Consider the following 18,358-nt stretch of genomic DNA (forward strand, 5'->3'; position numbering starts at 1 on the left):
TACCATCTGCTTCTATTAGACTTTACAAGTCTTCGGTATGTTTGTATAAAATAGATCCAAGGAGGAAGTGTACATACTGATTCACAGTAGGTTTCCAAATGAATCATCACCTATCCAATGCTACACCTTAATAGCAAGGATAGTGCAATGCCCTTAAATGACTAATATTAAAGTGAGAGCCTGACCACACAATTTCAGTAAGAATTCAGCTTTTTTTCTTTGTCAGAACAAAAAGTGATCAAATCCTAGTGTAGGTGATTACTTTCTGCCCATTTTCCCTGCAGTTCCAAGGACAGAGTTTGCACAAGTGTGCAATCCCATAGTACACTGCTGTATATTTAGCAGCACCAAAAAAAAAAAAAAAAAAAGTACTGTTTTATAAATGCTTTCAAATCCACTGAGGTGAAAGTTATCTATTATGAGTCTAATTTCACTTCATGGGGACGTGAATTTTGTCCGTTTCAGCAGATAAAATGGCCCACAAGTTCAGATTTTAAGCCTCTAAGAGAGCAACTCCAGTCACAATACTAGCACACCAGACTAAGTCACTTCATACAAATTGCTGGTTTATACCAAGGGGCATCACAACACCCAGTTTACAGGGATAAGGCATTACTTAAAATTTACTGAAGATATAAACAAATGGGAAGCACACAACTTTCCCGCACCTGTACAGTATCATCCTATGAACGAACTCCGAACATGAACCAAGTAAGCGCTTTCTTGTGTATAAACTCTCGCGAGAACACATATCCACACTTACCCCAACTACTCGCTGAAAACCCGTCTGTTACTATCGATACCTACTGGAGCTGGTAAAAAAAGCTTTCGTTTTCTCTCATGTTAGCGGCCGTATAAAACGCCTAGTCTCATAAACGTCTGTATACGCACTGAACTCACGACCACACTACTGCCAAGCCCTTCTCCTCACAGATACTCGGAAGCCATTTTCTGCGACAGCGATACCGAAAGGCGCCGCGCTAATGCGGGACGAGACGTCTCTCCTGCCAATCTTGGGCTCCGCTGCCGTATTGAGGCGATGGGTTTGCCTTCTCTGACTCCTATATCCTGAGGCAGAATATAAATCAAAACCGAAAGCATAGTACCTAACGGCCGGACTCACGATGACATTCTAAGGGTTAGTGAACGTGGCTCGGCAGATGTATAATGATCGGCGGCTAAAGCCACTTCCCTTATCCCTTGGCGAGATCTCTGTCTTAAACAGCGGTGCTGTCTACGCTCAGAGGCAGCTCAGGTGCCTCCAGCAGTCAGAAAAAGTAGGAACCAAAAACTCTGCCTCTCGATGGGTAGACAAAGCAAATCTTAAAACCACGCCTGGTGCTGGGGGAGCCTGTTTGTTCTCCCGGCACCGCCCCCCGCTGCTTCTCCATGTTGCCAATGCCGGACCTCGCCCAGCTGCTGTAGAAGAAACTTCCCCGGCGCGTCTGGGTGCGTTATACCTTCCCCTCTTCCTTTCCCTGACACTAACATGCGCTCCCAGTGTAGGTGTCCTAACACACTGTAGTTCGAAATCGGGTGCTTTTTTGTAGTCTTCTTCCGCACCGGGAGCGGGCTTAGCCGGGTGCGGAGAGACGGCGCCTGACCATTCTCGTGAGGCGACGCTGCTGGTCCGCCCGAGCTGTTTGTTGAGAAGCGGGTTCCCTCTCGCGTAATTTTTCCAACTGTGATAGAAAGTTGCGTGGAACTTTTTTTTTTTTTTTTTTTCTGTGAAAGCACCCTACGGGAAAACAAATTTTAGTTTGCATGGGTTTGTTGTTTTTTTTTATGAGGAAGACTGGGGTGTTAAACTAGTGCGTCTCCAAATAGAAATCAGTGTGGTCACTGCTTGTCTACGCTGAGATCAAAATATTTAAGCCTAATACAGAAATGAGAGAATTACTGCAGGATTTCCCTGTTTTCCCTAAGTATCTCGTAAGAAAATCTTTTATAGAGAAATGTGGAAGTTGTGGAGCATGCTTCAAACAGTTCACTACTTTGAAAAATGCCAGATGATACAGACTCAAAATGCAGTCGTCTTTGTGTCACTGCAGCACCTCTACCTCGTCAAATAAATCAGAAGATTGGAAGCACAGCTAGTGCCTCCTGTAGCAAAGTAAGCTCCTCGCTAGGGGCTTTCACATGAGTTCATCTTGGTAAAACAAAGACAATTTCCAGATCGGAACCACACCCACGAATGTTACATCATGGTTTTGCTGCTGCAGAACTTTATGTGAAATTCTCAAGGAACAAATGCTGCCAGAAATTACAGATTCATTGCAGACCATATTTAGTGTGAGGTATTTCCCTGCTTCTCTTGGAAAGACCTTCTCTCTTAATACTTCTCTGTCGTGGATCATTGCATTGGTATTTGTGTATGCTCAGCATTTGTGTTGCAGTCATGAAAACAGCAAACAGTAATACTGCTTGAGGCTTGTACATGCATACTGCTCTCCACTTGTTAGCAGGGAGTTAACTGAAGCCTTGTGTGGTTTTGTGCATGAAGCTTTAGTGTGTTATTTCCTGCTCCTTGAGGAGGGAGGAGGAAATTCATCCCTGACTTTGGTTGTATTCTGTAAGGCTTGGGAGCAGTGTGAAACAGTAAAAAAAACATAGGAGTATAAACAACTTCACTAGCTTCACAGAAGCTAATGAACATACTGATGTTTTTCTGCCTGTTTTAGTGTGGAACAGAAATTATTTGTGGTCTGAGGAGGAAATAGGCTTGTTAATATTCTCGGGTGTTTACCTTACAAAGTTTCTTCTTGTGAACGTTGTTTACAGTGTAATACCCAGGCTCAAAAGTTAGCGCAGACTTAAAGTCTAATGCTTGTGACAAAGGTGTTGTACAGTATGTGAAAAATCAGTCAGCTTTAAAATCTTACATGTTGGAGAGTGTCATACATGTCAGGAAAGTCTGAAAGTTAACTAAACCCAGAAGGTTGTATTTAAGTGCACTTTGGAACTATCTCATTGAGCTGGTTTTTCTCGGATGTCTTTTGTGGGAAGAGGACAGATGAGTCACCCCAGAGTCAGTGACTTCTTTACCAGAGACCCTAAGACTATTTCCTAGAAGAGCTCTTCCTCAGTGACTTCTTTACCAGAGACCCTGACTATTTCCTGGAAGAGCTCTTCCTCAGTGACTTCCTTACCAGAGACCCTAAGACTATTTCCTAGAAGAGCTCTTTCTCTGTGAAAATTTTGGGTGACAGTAAACTCTCCCCTCACCAGCCATTTTCCCTCAGTGTGCCAGAGGTTTTCCTGGTTCTTTGAATACAGGAGGAATAGAGATTTGATTGTTGCTGCTCCATGTGTAGGCCTGCCCCCATTCATACTCACATGATCTTGCAGTATCCTTTTACAGTGGGGGTTTTATTAGACTTCAGGTATTCAGGATGATTATGGATTTCATATAAATCAAGAACGTAAATGAGAATGTGTGGTACTTTAGGTTTCTTTTTTCAACCCTCTTCCTGATCCATAAGCTTTACATCGAAATCTTTACTCAATACATGAACCATTGAACTAGAGAGGAAAATCCTGTGTGTTTTCTTGCAGCAAATTACATGACATGAATACACAGACTATTGGTACATTTCTCTTTCCTCTTCACTCTCTGAGCAAAGTCAGGTGGATGTATAGAGTTACTTTTCATTTAAACAACATTGGAATTAAAGGCTTGTAGATGAGTTTCATTCTTTTTGATGTACAGACATAGTATGTGACATTGATTGTCACTCACAGAATGTGTAACAAAAGGCTGAAAATGCTTAAAAATGTTATCCAGGTGCTAGAATCTTTCCGTGTATTAGGCTTTGAAGTCAAATTGGTTTGGGGCTTTTTTGCCTTTCAGAATGGTTTAAACAAAACTGTGCAGTATAGTGACTCAGCTGCTTGGAATGACTAAGATTTGTCTTCATACTGCTCATTTCATTTTTCCCCATGTAGGTAATGGGGATCAGAGAAGGTGAGAGAGAATTTCCGTAGTTGGTGGCAGTGGAAATTGAGCATAGCACCCTCCTTAATATGTTAATCACGAGGGTGGGGTTTTTCCTAGGTTTGAATTTTAATTTCTGTTTCAGTATGGTGAAACATGAATGTCACATGAAAAGGAGTCTGTGGCTTATCTATACTTTCAGAGTTAGCCATTTTGTGTACGTAAGGTTGATTTTTTTTCTTTGTGTGGCTCTTGAATCTTTCTGAACATGGAGAGGGGGTGTGGGGAATCCTTAAAACCCTACTAACTAATTCAGATTGGAATCACTTTAAATGATGCTAATAAATAAGAATATGCACACATTCCTGAATTTAGTCATAATTTGTTAAAGTATTACATATTAGATTGTTAATACTTCTTTTATTTTGACTGCATTTAAAGCAAAGCATGTTCATGTTTTGAAGGGGGCCTGTAAGGATACTGGGGAGGGACTCTTCACTAGGGACAGTAGTGGTAGGAGAAGGGGTAATGGGTTCACACTTGAAACAGGGGAAGTTTAGATTAGATGTAAGGAAGAAGTTCTTTACTGTGAGGGTGGTGAGGCACTGGAATGGGTTGCCCAGGGAAGTTGTGAATGCTCCGTCCCTGGCAGTGTTCAAGGCTGGGTTGGACAGAGCCTTGGGTGACATGATTTAGTGCAGGATGTTCCTGCCCATGGCAGAGGGGTTGGAACTTGATGATCTTAAGGTCCTTTCCAACCCTAACTATTCTATGATTCTGTGATGGCAGTGGTTTGCCTACAATGTATGGTTAAACTACCTCTTAGCTCCCAAAACTCTTCCTGAAAAATGCCTTGAGACTTTTAGGGAGACAGGGTCGTAGTAGAGAGGTGGATGGTTGCTGGGAAGAAGTCAGAGCTTTAGACTTAAATGGCTGTGGAACTTAACTAATTTCCACAAGCACTTGAAATATCACTCATCAGCAAGCTGATAATCTTTCACTTCCTATGGAATTTTCAGAGTTGTATTAAGGTTTTACTTTTAAAATAACTTCCTTTTTCTTTCTGATTAGTATGACCAAATACTTTTTGTTCTGCAATGAACAGCTCGGAGAACCCCTAGAGAACAGGAGGCCTGTATAGACTGTTGGTATTTTAGTTGTAAGTGAAATATATCAGCTAGGAGAGTTAACTGTGAACTTGTGCTGCAGATCACTGATTTAGTACATTTTAACTCTCTTCCTCAGAACTGCATATGTAAAAATGAATCAAGTTAAGAATGAACGCCAGAGAACTGCTGTGGTAGAGTGTGCTTCATGTCATGTTGGCTTTCTGTTTAAAAAAACAGTAGGCTGGCAATTTTAAAGGGACAGCAACAAAGTGATGACCAGGTGCCAAGTGCCAGCTGCCCTTATTCACCAGATTGAACAAGAACTGGATGAAGAAGAAGAAGAGATTATGATTTTTCTGTGCCGAGACCTTGCTCCTGACTTGGCCAATGCTGACCTTAGAGAGCTTTTGGTGGCTTTGAATGAGAGGGAGAAATTGTCTTTGCTTGGCTTGTCTGAGTTGTTGTATAGAGTTAAGAGGTTTGACTTGCTGAGGAGGATCTTGAAGACTGAGAAGGCAACAGTGGAAGCTGACCTTTCTAGGAGCCTCAGACTTGTCGCTGATTACAGGTACTATATCTATTTCAGATATCAAGGCTATTCTATTTTGTTCAAAATGTGTGGGAGTTGTTTTGGAGTTTGGGGGGTGTATGTGTTGTTTCTTTTTTTAAATAGGTCTTGAAAGAAAAGCAGAAAAGGGCATTATATCTAGAGTAACAGTGAAAAGAATATGTCAAGTTTAGTCCCTAAAATAAGGCTTGGTAGCTTCTTTCAAGTCATTTCATTAGAAGCATCTATCTTTAAGAAATTTGTTTGTTTAATAAAACCAGTGATATTTGTACGGTTTTAGATCACCAGATAGAAATGATGCATTAGAGGAACGTTGTTAGTTAGAGATACTTTTCTAGTTTGCTTTGGTCACATAGCCTTGTAGTACAGCTTTTCTCAGGGGACGTGTCTCTTACTACATTTTACTCTCTAGTTTTAAGAGGCTTAAATTAAGAGGCTCCAGTTATTTTCTTTGAGAGGCTTCAGGAAAAATTACATATACTCATAAGGAAGATTTTGCTGTATTAACTTCTCACTGAAATAAAACCCCTGTAGCTACTAGCCATAAAAGTTCAAATGTGTTCTGTTGCCTCATTCTTTCACTTCATCCCTATTGAAATATTAAGAAGACTTGTGTTTTCCTGGCAGCAGATTTTACACAGTCAGTCTGAGTAATGGCAGGTGCTGATTAGCAAGAAGTAGGGATTTTAAAATTTAATCTTGGAGCAGGGTTGGCTTTTTCCTGTTTAATTGGAAATGGTACGTTAAGATTGGAACATGGGAGATGTTGGGTAGTTGGGCAAGGGTGGGATCTTGCTGAAAGCTAATCCTTCAGAAATGTGTCAACTTTATTCCAGGGTACTAATGGTGGAGATTAATGAGAATCTGGAAAAAGAAGAAGTGGGTTCTCTTATTTTTCTGCTCAGAGATTATGCACCTCGTATGAAAATGGCAAAAGATAAGGTACGTTTTTCTGGTGGTCTTCTCTAGGGCAAGAGAAGACCAGCAGAGGAGAGGTTAAAGTGTAAAGAGAAGTAGCTAGAAAAGAAAGTGGTAGGTGAGGCTGTGAGGTGCAGACAGAAGTCAGGAAGTGAAGGAGTAATGGCTTCTATTTCAATTTTTGGTTTTCAATTCAAGGAAAGATGCATGAGAAACAGTAAGAGGGAACAGTGAAGACTTGCTACAGTGAATATTGTTAGCATGATCCTCACATGCAGAAGGCATTAAAAAAAGTCTTTCGTTAGTGTAACTGATCAGTAAGTTTATATATGAAGGATCTCAAACCAATAATCATATGAAATGTATCTTGAATTACAAGGTCACTTTTTAGCTTCATGCTCTGCTTCACTTAGAAAAGAACAGTTTTATTTTAATTAGATCTTTTTTTGTACACTTGTGTTCTGAATGTTTAAGTGCTCTGAGAAAGCAGAGATTCAGTAGAGAGGGTTCAGAAAACTTGTCAACAGTGCATAGAAGACTGCATATTTCTTGTCTTCTTCCTTTGTGGTTTCTTTTCTTTTCCTTTTTCTCTCTTTACCCAAAGAAGAAGAGGTCCTGCAAATTCACCAAAGCTTTTCTTACCTCTTGCTTTGTGGCATGTGAGGTCACATTACAAGTCATCCTTATAGCAAGGTAATGCAAACCCATTTCCTCAAAAAGAATTTTTTTTTTTTTTTTGAGAATATGACTTTCTAGCTTCCATTACTCTTACGGTAATGCCAAGAATTCTTACACCTTCCAGATAATTTTCTTAGTGTTTCAGAAGGTAATGTCACTAGTTCTTGAATATACAACCTGTATGAACTCCACATGTTATTGTCTGACTTGTTTTGTTATTTACTGATAGAGAACAAATTACTGATATGACAGTTTAGGTTTCTCTTGCTTTTCTAGAGTTTTCTAGCTCTTGTGATTGACCTGGAGAAACTAAATTTGGTAGCTCCTGATCAACTGGATCTGATAGAAAATTGTTTTCGAAGCATTCACAGGATAGACCTGATTAACAAGATTCAGAAGTACAAACATGAAGGTAAGATCTTATTTTCCCCTGGTTACTCTTGATAGCAAGGATCAGATGTGTTCTTACTGAAGACAAAATTATGAGTTACAAGTCAGAGTATTTGCATGCTTCATGGATTTAGGTTCATAAAACAAGTTGGTATATCGTGGTGTATTTCTCTGTATGTTTCTGTTTTCAGCTGTAATATATTCTGCTCATTCTCAGCCAGTATATGTCAACGCACTTCAGGCATCTCTCCCTAATCTCAGTCTGATTGATCCTCCTTATCATTCAGGGGTAAGTATACATAGACAGATCTTTCCTAAATATTGCCAGACATTGAAAGGGGATTCATCTCTGCAGAGGCTCAGGAATGAGAGATTGCTAGGAACAAAAATACTACTTACTTTATTTCTCTTATTCCTGTTACTTGCTGAGTTTAGGGTCTGATTTAAATCTTCTGACTAAAATAGGTCCCCTTTGAAGAGCTTCTGTGAATTTTTTCCTATTAGTTGGAGATGAAAAAAATTGCATCTTGAGTAAGTTTTTCTACTACTCTAGGGAGCGAAAAGTTTTGCTTTGACTGTTTTTTGCAGAACATATTACTCTTTGTACTTCTGGATTTTGCAGGAAAGGTAGTATTTTAACTTAGGAAGGTCAGGGAGAACTTTTCAGATTTATATTTTTTAATTTGGTTTTAATCTTACTTTAAGAAATTTAATCTTGGTATGTGGAAAGTCATCAAATCCTGTTGCATGTAATATTCTTTATATTTGGGTTAGGTCTGATATTGTGATAGTGTGACCTTACTTAAAGTATTTAGCCTTGCTGAATTAATTTGATGAGATTATTTCTGTCATGTGTTCAGTAAATGTGTATGTATAAAGCTCACATACAAGACACCAGTAATGCAATCTGTCTTTACTAACAAGGCCATAGCACCTTTGTTTTCCAGAGTACTTAACAGGAAAGAGTTTGCATTGACTTTTCCATATTATGATAATATTGCTATTATTTCCTTTCTAATTCAGTGGAAGTTCCTCCTTGCTGCTTTATAGGAAACAAAATTCATATCTTCAGAGGATGTTTTTTATTTGTTTTCCTATGTTAGGGAACAAGCTTTTCCTCACTGTTCATGTCAAGCTGGTTTGGTTTTTTTTCTGAGGAGTAACGGTCTGGGGTTGTTTTACTTGTTATTTTGTAATTATAATTAGCTGATATATGTGAATCTAAAATACGCAATGTTTTTATTGAGGAAAAAAAATACTATTGTGTTATATTTTGGAACATTCTTGAACAAGAGAGGAAAAAGATACCTTTTTCTTCATTTTAGATCCAGAATGTGAACAAAGAAAAATCAAAAAATGGACAAAGTCGTATTCTGGGTAAGACCATTATATCTGAGTTTTGATAATCTAAAAACGTCAAAAGATGAATTTAATTGTATCAATAGGACTGTTGTTTGATAGTTGTGGTTTTGTCTAATACAGTTGATAACACCAGCAGCAGAGAGTATTTGGGACCTCTGAAAACTGAGGTCCCAAATACTTAATACCCAAACACTCAAATACTGAAAATTTGCTCTTGTGTTTGCTTTTGTTGGAGTTTAAGCCCAGCTGGTTAACTCAGAACCATGCAGCTGCTCTCTCACTCCCCCTTCTTTTTCTTCCTCCACTCCCAGGGGGATGGGGAGGAGAACTGAAAGAATGTAACTCCCACAGGTTGAGATAAGAACAGTCCAGTAACTAAGGTGTCACACAAACCCACTACTGCTACCACCAATAATAATAATAATAATAAGGGAAGTAACAAGGGGAGAGAACACAATTGCTCACCACCTGCTGACCAATACCCAGCCCAACCTGAGCAGCCATCTGGCCTTCTGGGTAACTCCCCCCAGTTTATATACTGGGCATGACGTGCTATGTATGGAATACCCCTTTGGCTAGTTTAGATCAGGTGTCCTGTTTCTGCTTTCTCCTGGCTTCCCCTCCTCGCTGGAAGAGCATGAGACTGAGAAAATCCTTGATTGGAGTAAACATTACTTAGCAACAACTAAAAACATGGGTGCATTATCAGGGTTGCTCTCAAGCTAAAGTCAGAACCACAGCACTGCACCAGCTACTAAGGAGAAAAATAACTGCTACTGCTGAACCTAGGACAGCTTTGCTTGTGCCAGATCTTCATTTAAATTGTTGTGGGCTTCCACTTTCATAGCTTTTAAGCAGAATAAATAGCTTGTTAGTAAAATCATGGAAGAGGTTGACTAGCCAACTCTGGAAGGTCATGTAGTGTAGCTGTGCAATTGAAGTCTCAAGTAGGAACTTTCTGTGTCAATTCAGTGGTGAACTCTCCACCAGGCCAGCCAGGAAGTTGTCCAGTGAGTATCAGGTTCTTACCATCTGTGTTGTGTTCTTTATGGAAATGCAAAGTTCCTCTCAAATACGCTGATTTTTAGAGGAGCAGTTGGCTGAATTATCTCAGTGTAGGAGATTGTTTGTTTATTCTAGTTATAAACAATATAGAATGCAATCCACATAACATTTTAGAAGTGAAATTTTGGGGGTTTTCTTTACTTCAGTAGCATACATAGAAACTGAGAAGTCCAGATGAGTGAGAACTAGGTAGGTTTCTCTTCAGGTGATCTGATGTCAAAGAAATGTCACTGGTTCCTACGTACTGAGTTTACTTATGTATGTTTCACCTGCAGCAGAACCAGTCCACATGTCCATTCAGGAATCAGGACCAGCATCATATGAGGTATGTGCTTGTGCATATAATAAAATCCTCAGCAGGTATTTACCTTAGTTTTCTTTCTGTTTCATTTTGAGATTTCCTTTTCATTGCCTGCAAACAAAACAATGCGTACACCCATATCTTCCTCAGCCTTAAACAGGTTCTGTGACTTGCTTTTGCAGGATATAGTTTTAATATAAAATACTTGCTGCTACTACTACTTCAGAAGCAGGAGTGTGCAAAATGCACGTACATATGATGTGCACACAGAACTTGTGTATTTATTAGTGGAAGCTAAGTCAAAACTTGTTGGAAGTCAGACCTCTTGCTGTATGCATTAGAAATTGCAGGGCTTCTTTGCATGCAGTAAATTTTGTTCTTTATTCTCTCCCTGCCCGTTGCTCTCAAGGTGGAAGACAGACATACTTTGGGTATTAATGATAAGAATGAATGACTGCTGTTTCCACTACCTCCCCTGTAGGCCAGGAACCAGGGAATTACCTATAGCAATAGTATTGTAATTTTTAAAGGGAAAAGGTATTGTGGTATTGTCATTACAGATTATTTAGAAACAAGGAGGTTGTTCCACTGAATAAGGAAATAAATGTTTTTCTGATAAGCAGTGCTTGCTTGCACACCTGAAGAGCACTCTACATTTATTGTGTTGGCAATATGAAGCTTATAGTTCACATCTAAATAGCAGTTACAGTTAAAGAAATTAATTTGGAAGTACTATAGAAGGGTCATTGCTGTCATAGTCCAGGTCTTTAAAAAGTCTCTCCATCCCATATAGCTGCTTTTTTTAGTCTTTGTTTTAGGATCATTGTGGTAGTAAGATTTCATAACACAAGGGTGCAAAAATTAAAGCATGTACTAGAAAGGGGGGTGGGGGGGTGGGGGTGGGAATCATTAGCCCATGTCTCCTGATTTTTTTATTGCTGTGTAGATAGGACATACTGCACCTCAGTAGACTTCTGCTAGCTATTCTATGGAAAAACAATGTGATTGAATAGACCTGAGGTTGTGAAATGTGAGAGAAGAATCAAGTCTGTAAGTTGAGAGTGACATACTAAGAACTTGTCCTTCACATTCCTCAGGTGTTTGATGATAAGTACAGAATGCAAAGTCAGCCTCTAGGAATATGCCTGATAATAGACTGTATTGGGAACAGTGCAGGTAAGTCTGTGGAATCTTAAGTTCCTTATTTTCTTAATCTCAGATAATTAAAGCAATTTAGCATAAAGTATATAATGTACATTTGCTAGCCAGGCTAGAGTAATATTGTCCTAGTCAGCTAGTCTATCAATTGTAGTAAGTCTTCTAAAGCACAGTTGGAAGGCCCAATCTGAAGTTAAAGCAAACTATCCTAATTATTGCAGACAATGTTTGTTTGGCTTTTGGCACAGAATCTCTGAATGAAAGAGCTTGTAAGGAAGATAGACTGAATTTTGGGAGGGAGAAAAAGGATGTTCAGAGACCAACAGAATAGTTAAGGTACAGTCATACAGCAGGTTATTGGCAGAGATGGTAAAGGCGGCGTTTTCAAGGAGTTAACAAAACCAGAACTGTGGATTTGAAGTGTAATCATATTGGACACTACAGATTTTGAACAGCTGAAGGCACATGATTTATTATTAATAATGCAAATGTGCTTCTGTCACATCTTGCACAGTTTAACTGAAAGCGTCACCACAGCTCTACAGGAATTTTCTTCCTTCTCTCTTGGTTTAGTTAAAAAACCCCAAACCAACCAACGCAAAACAAAACAAAAAATACCCCCCAGAAAAGCCCAACAATTTGCATGTAAAATTCAAGATAGTCAGTGCTATGGTTAAAATGTGGGTTTTTCCTGATTACCTTTATATAAACTAAAAAGTACATGTTTGCATAAGCAAAAAAGACCCACTCTCTAATAATTGTAAAATATTGCTAAAGTAAAAATTAAGAGAGTACTTGCTGTTAGTTCTGTAATAAGATAGGAGATGTTGGGGAAGAAGAGGGTTTGTCAGTGTGTCTTTTTCTCATAACTAATGGTCCAGCAGATGGACCAACTTAAAATTATTGATGTAGTCTTTGAGGAGCTGTGTATACAGAGCATAGATACAGAAAGTAAAATTTTTATGTTTGATGATCATAAATTATATAAAACAAGACAGTTTGTCATTAGGATAACAGGAATTTATTCATAATCCCACAATTAATGAACATGAAGGACAGAGAAGACACTTCAGTCAGTTACATGAAACTGGGAAGCACGCTTGGCATCTGATTTCGGTATGTCCTACCAAGTGCATCAATCATCTCTGGCCAAAAAAAGAAAAAGGATGCAATTGCTGAACACAAAAAATCTAGAACACTTCTTCACTTCTGTTGTCAACAAAAAAAAGGCTGACTTTGGCCAATAGGAAAATACAACAAAGACAACCTGCCAAAGACTGAAAAACCTGGGGGGCAGGAGAGCAGCTTGTGAGAACATTCTGCTCTGTCCTGTTGCCTGCTTCTTTACTTTCCTGTTCTTCTCTCTTCTATGGTAGCTTTAGAGAACAAATAGCCCTGTTGATGCAAGAAAGATATACAGCCTTAATCTGAAAGGTAGCACAACAGTCTGCTCCAATACCAAAATAATTACCTATTATTTGTAATTCTGTTTCTTAAAAGCAAATGTAAAAAAGATTGCTGGGGAAATACAAGTGTGGGGAGTTAAAGAAAACAGGAGGTGTAGAAACAGTGTTGTTTATGAGAAAGCCCTCTGTAAAGTTAATTGTCTCTAACAGCATATGAGCTTGTGCTGACCTGGTTTATTGAACAAAAATGTTTTACTATGCCAAGTCTGATTTTTTTTTTTTTTTTTTTTTTTTTTTTAAATGGAACAAAGTACAAAAGCAGGTAAGGTGTGTACATTGGAGAAAACAGGAACCACTTCATCAGTTTGTAGTCATGGATACATAAATTTAGATCTATTCTTCCTTAGAAGGCACAGATCTTTTGCACAGGCACTATACTGTGCAGACCCCTTTGTCATGGTAACTGCTACTAAATACAAAGATTGCTTAAAATAAAAATTAAAAAAAACCCCACTGCATGTGATCTTCATGAGCTCTTACAGTCATTTCAGTCCTTGTACAAGAACAGAAAGTGTAAGTGTGACAGAGGAAGTCTGCTGACTGGAGAGGATAAAAATAGATCACGTTTAGTGTCTGGCATGTCATATACACTAGCAAATCATGGCTCTGCTGCTGTTGTGCCAAAACCACCCAAAGCAAGTCTTAATGTGCTTCAGTCTCCATGCATATTCTGCAGTGGATGCAGAAGCAGTTAAACCACTATATGTGTCAGACATTTAATGTCACCAGTGCATCATCAGCATTTTAACATGATAGAAAGCAAGACTTTCACTTAAATAAATTACTGTGCTAGTGAAATTCAGGAGAGACAGGATATACACCATTGCTTAAAGGAGCTTGTTAGAAAGGCATTCACTACTGTGTAGAGTTGTGCAACACTACTTCTGAAGTCTGAAAATAGAAGAGAAAGAGAAGTGGGCAGGGAGAACACTAAGAATTCTATCTGTGGTATGCATTACAGTCTGTAGCTATCCCAAGATTCAGTCTGAGAAAGTTGAACCAATAATAGATCCTGCATGTTCAAGGATTCCAGCAGTTGAAAATGTTCAGTGTAAATAATGTAGTGCTCAATACATGCTGATAAAATTCAAACTGCAATGCCCATTCTGTTTTGTAAATAGCTGCTTTTGACTTTTCCACTTGGAAGCCAGTTTTTACCCTTACCTTGTAAACAGTCAAGGGGAGGAAACTATAAATTTTGTATGTAGAGTGGAAATGCTCCCAGGTGAGTTTAAGTTTACTGGGAGATGGTTACTGTTGAAGAAACATGCTTTGTGATCTGAAGCTGCAGCATGTAGCTTTTATCTTGCCTTAAGGTAAAATTGCTGTATCCAAAGCTTACCATGGATAATTTCTGTTTCATTGTTAAACAAAGGTACCAGCTCTAAGATTATTTGGTTTAATTTTTTTTTTTATTGTGACACTTAAGAGTGTGTCAGGAAAAGCGCTCTCGTTGCTGTAACTTTTTGCATACGTACTATCCTCTAAAGGATGAAGTGCTTCATCGAGTATATAACTGTTCAACAGTATTAATACTGAATCTTCCACCTGAATTTTGAAGAGGATTTTTAATTGCCTAAAATATAGGGGATTTTCCTTTCTAATTCCAAATAAAAAATATCCAGATTTTTTTTTTAATTATTTAACAAAATTTAATCAGACCAACAGAACTGTAATGAAACTCTCTAGTTCCAGTTTAGCACCTTGCTATAGTATAGTTTGTATTTTGCTGAGGAAAGTTAAAAGTTGTGTTCCTTGTTTTCACTATGGGCATGTGTGACAGTACAACTTCTGCTTTGCTGCCAGTTAGCTCTGAAATAGCCTCTGAAAATTTGGCATTGTTAAACTTGAAGTCCAGGAACAGCCCAGCTTCCTGTGGCTGTAAGGCATTTTACATAAACATGGCACTTGATGTTTCCTGTCATATCAGAAATTCTGCATGCTTTATTCTGAGTGTAACGATGCTACAGGTATCCTAGTAGTGTCCTGTGGTTCTCTGAACACTTAAAAAATGCCAGTGATTTTAACCATAATGTACCTGGTTTCACTGCCATATTAATAAACATCCAAAGTAGTTATTCAGAGCATAGCACATTTTCCTGCAGCACAAATACAGTTAAATCTTGATTTTGGCTATCTACAGTTTAATTTCTAATACATTTGAGGGGGTTCATTCTTCAGCTTTTTTTTTTTTGTCCCTGAAAATGCCCTTCCTTTGCAGTTCAGACTCCAGTGTCCATTCTCCACCTGGAACTCATCACTTAAAAGTTCATTTTATATAAAAGGAAGTATAACTGACTGCAGCAGGTTCCTGTTTGACTGATGAAAGGGAGCCTGTGCAGTTCTGTAGATCTATAATAACCACTCAGAGTAACTTTGATAAGTTAAAAGGTGAAGCACACTTCCCATGTTACCCAGATAACTCCTTATCATTTCTAGAATGTTGTGTGTGAAGCATTTTCTAATGTTTTCTCTTGTCTGATATTTCAAGTGCTAGGAACTTGGGATACTGGCTCTAAGTTAACGCGTGCAAGTGCCTGTGGAATTTGGAACAGATCACATATCAAATAATAGTGTCTTTGCTGCCACAGAGTACATAAACATATTAAAGACAGCATGCATATAGCACTCTAAGTATGTAATGTAATCAGCATCAAGTACTCTTGATTTTTTTAATTATTTTTGGGAAATAAATTATTTGCAATAGTGAAATACTGTAAATACTGTAATTCGAGATACTTGAGATTGAGTCTTGATGTGCAATGATGTAATTACATCTTGCTTTTTTCAGATATGCTGGAAAAGACCTTCAGATGCTTAGGCTATGACGTTCATTGTCACAAATATTTAAATACGAAGAACATGAATCAAACACTGATTGAAGTTGCAAGGTTGCAGAAGCATAGAAACTGTGACAGCTTCATTTGCGTGTTGGTCAGCTGTGGAAATTCTAAGAGCATCTTCTGTACAGACCATACTTTTTCTGGATTCCCTTTGGAACAAGTAAAGGTATACTTCACAGCAGACTCATGTCCTGAACTCATAGGAAAACCGAAGCTTTTTTTTATTCAGAACTACATTGTGCCAGACAATGAGCAAGAATGTACTAGTTTGTTGGAAGTAGATGGGAATAATGAGAACTTCTTAGCTCATGCAGAAACCCCATGGAAAGTCACTATTCCCCAAGTAGCAGACATCTTTTGGAGTCACTGCAAGGTGAACGTGTCTACACTAGAAAAATCCTCAAATTCATCCTCATATTATCTGCGTTGCCTGGCTGAGCTACTCTGCAGTCCTCATAAAAGGTAAATAAAAAAAGAGGAAAAAACCAACCCTTTTCCTATGACAGCCTGCTGCCCTACAGAAAGAGAAACCTGAGGTGTCATTCTGTCTGATCCTGAAAAGTGTCATTTGTTATGCTGTGTCATAAGTTAAAAGACAGGTATACCTGATCCTGGAACAATGACATAGGAAAATTTTTCAAGGTATTTATGGCGTTAACATTTAGTACCTTTTTACAAACACTAAAACCTTGTAATGAAATCACAGATCATCATATTAGCATAACCAGTATCACAACAGTGATTTGGGTTGTAACAGATTGTCTCCAAAATGCATATTCAGCCTTGGGTTTTAGAGGTGTAACCTCTGCAATAAAGACTGACATTTGAAACTTTCTCCTTGCTGAGTCTAAAGTTGTGTTCTCACTTGTGGATTCTTAAATGATGTCTTATTTCATTCTCTAATAGAAAGCTTTTACTTTTGTTGCTGCAGGAAGCTCTCTATATTGGATATCCATACGGAACTGAACAGAAGAGTCTATGAATGGAATAAGACTGCTGACCCAAGCCAACAATATTCACTTCTGCTCCAGCACACACTGAGGAAGAAACTTTTTCTTTCTGCCACTTAACTGCTGTTGGAAAGTATATCTCTGAGGTGGCTAATGAGAAACACTTATGATCCAGACAGTCCTTACACATGCTGTTACTTTATGCATTGTTACTGCATGTATGTCTAAAGTGCCTGTTGCTTCCAACTCCAGAGATTCAGAAGCATTTCAGTGTGTTAAGGCACTAGATTTATAATCTAATATAGAAGGTTCTTAAAGCTTGGGGGAGAATGGTGGCTATCATTTAGCACTGCCACAGATCTTTCAACATATACAACAGGTAAACAGGTTGGAAGGAGCTCTAAACTGTAGACCTGTTGGTTTCCCAGGGTTTTGTGTATTATTTCATTGGTTCTTTTTAGCATACCTATTAGCAGTGCACTGATCTAGGTTCTTCTGTTGATACTTAAAACAAATACAAGCCAGTGCAGGCTGCTGAAAAGCACTGGGTACTCTCCCCAGCACCTAATAATGGAAAACGCGTTGGGAAAGAATCCCTACCCAGCAATGCCAGTTCTTCATTAACAAGTTTTGGCTTGCATGCCCTCACAGACTAGCATAACAGAAGGAGAAGAGAGATGGTCTTTTAAATAATTTGTATTCCATCTGCTTGCTGCATTAAAGGTGACTCACTCAGGACTACTGTCAGTACTATCCACAGCACACAAGGGTTCTGTTCTATGTTAATAAATGAGACGGTCTGCCATGTTGTGGGCTAGCTATGTTTTTTGGTGATGCAGAAATGAGTTTACATGTGGCAGGACTTTACAGTAATCTACCACACAGTTAAAAAATGTGGGATTTTGGCAGGAATTGTGGAAGCTGAAACATGATTCACACTTGTTGACCAGGTATAGTTGTAAAAGTCCACTCTATCATATTTGAACCTGTGTTGTGTGCAGCCACTTGCTGTTATAAGTGAATTAAACACCACACCCTCACTGCTTTTGCTCATGAAAAAGGGTATGTCTTTCTTCATTGATTCTTTTATTTTTTTTTTCCTCCAAGTTGCTCTTTTTCTTCTGAAAAAGGCATGACTGAAAACTATAAATACAGAATTTTTTCTCCAGTGGAGCAGATGCCTGACACAAGTTAGTTAACCTGCTTGTTATATAACAGTATAACCTCAATGAGCTGTATTAAAACTTAATTTCACTGAATTTATGGCTTTCTCTTTCCTCCTAAAGTAGACCATTTGACAACTTTTAATACTCCTAATGCAGTGTCTTGTCCAGGAAAAAAAATAAAGGCCTTGGCATGCCTTGCTTGGTTTCTTGTGTAGTCACACCGTACATCCTTCTGGCATGTGTTTCATGCCAGCAGAATGGGGGTTTTGCTAATGCAGGATATACTAGTTCCTTGAGCAAATATACTGCAAAAAGATTTTTTTTTTGCTAGTAGCTGCATTTAATTTGAGCAAAAAACAAGTGTGCTTTTGTATGTAACTTCACCAACAATACTTCTAATTGTAGACCAAGTCTATCAGGCAGCTAGCTTATTGATAGAATACGTTGTAC

General features: G+C 38.5%; 1 protein-coding gene across 1 annotated transcript; it reads left to right on the forward strand.

Annotated features, from left to right (window-relative positions):
- Nucleotides 1-1,384: 1,384 nt before the first annotated feature.
- CFLAR (CASP8 and FADD like apoptosis regulator) lies at nucleotides 1,385-17,997 on the forward strand. The gene is made up of 10 exons (XM_057419958.1): nucleotides 1,385-1,449; nucleotides 5,180-5,611; nucleotides 6,448-6,553; nucleotides 7,484-7,619; nucleotides 7,789-7,886; nucleotides 8,923-8,974; nucleotides 10,300-10,349; nucleotides 11,423-11,501; nucleotides 15,741-16,254; nucleotides 16,724-17,997. The coding sequence occupies exons 2-10, from the start codon at nucleotides 5,316-5,318 to the stop codon at nucleotides 16,860-16,862; spliced, it is 1,470 nt and encodes a 489-aa protein (XP_057275941.1). The 5' UTR covers nucleotides 1,385-1,449; nucleotides 5,180-5,315; the 3' UTR covers nucleotides 16,863-17,997.
- Nucleotides 17,998-18,358: the final 361 nt, after the last annotated feature.

This window comes from Pezoporus wallicus, unplaced genomic scaffold (genome assembly GCF_028554395.1).
Source record: "Pezoporus wallicus isolate ANWC-B61680 ecotype Strahan unplaced genomic scaffold, APGP_CSIRO_Pwel_v1 contig_4710, whole genome shotgun sequence".
Lineage (NCBI taxonomy): Eukaryota > Metazoa > Chordata > Aves > Psittaciformes > Psittacidae > Pezoporus > Pezoporus wallicus.

Bases quoted from the DNA above. Each gene is read 5' to 3' on its own strand.
- CFLAR (XM_057419958.1), top strand. From the start codon at position 5,316: ATGACCAGGTGCCAAGTGCCAGCTGCCCTTATTCACCAGATTGAACAA. The intron at 7,620-7,788 runs GTAAGATCTTAT...TTCTGTTTTCAG, and splicing joins TCAGAAGTACAAACATGAAG to CTGTAATATATTCTGCTCAT. The intron at 16,255-16,723 runs GTAAATAAAAAA...TTGTTGCTGCAG, and splicing joins CTCTGCAGTCCTCATAAAAG to GAAGCTCTCTATATTGGATA.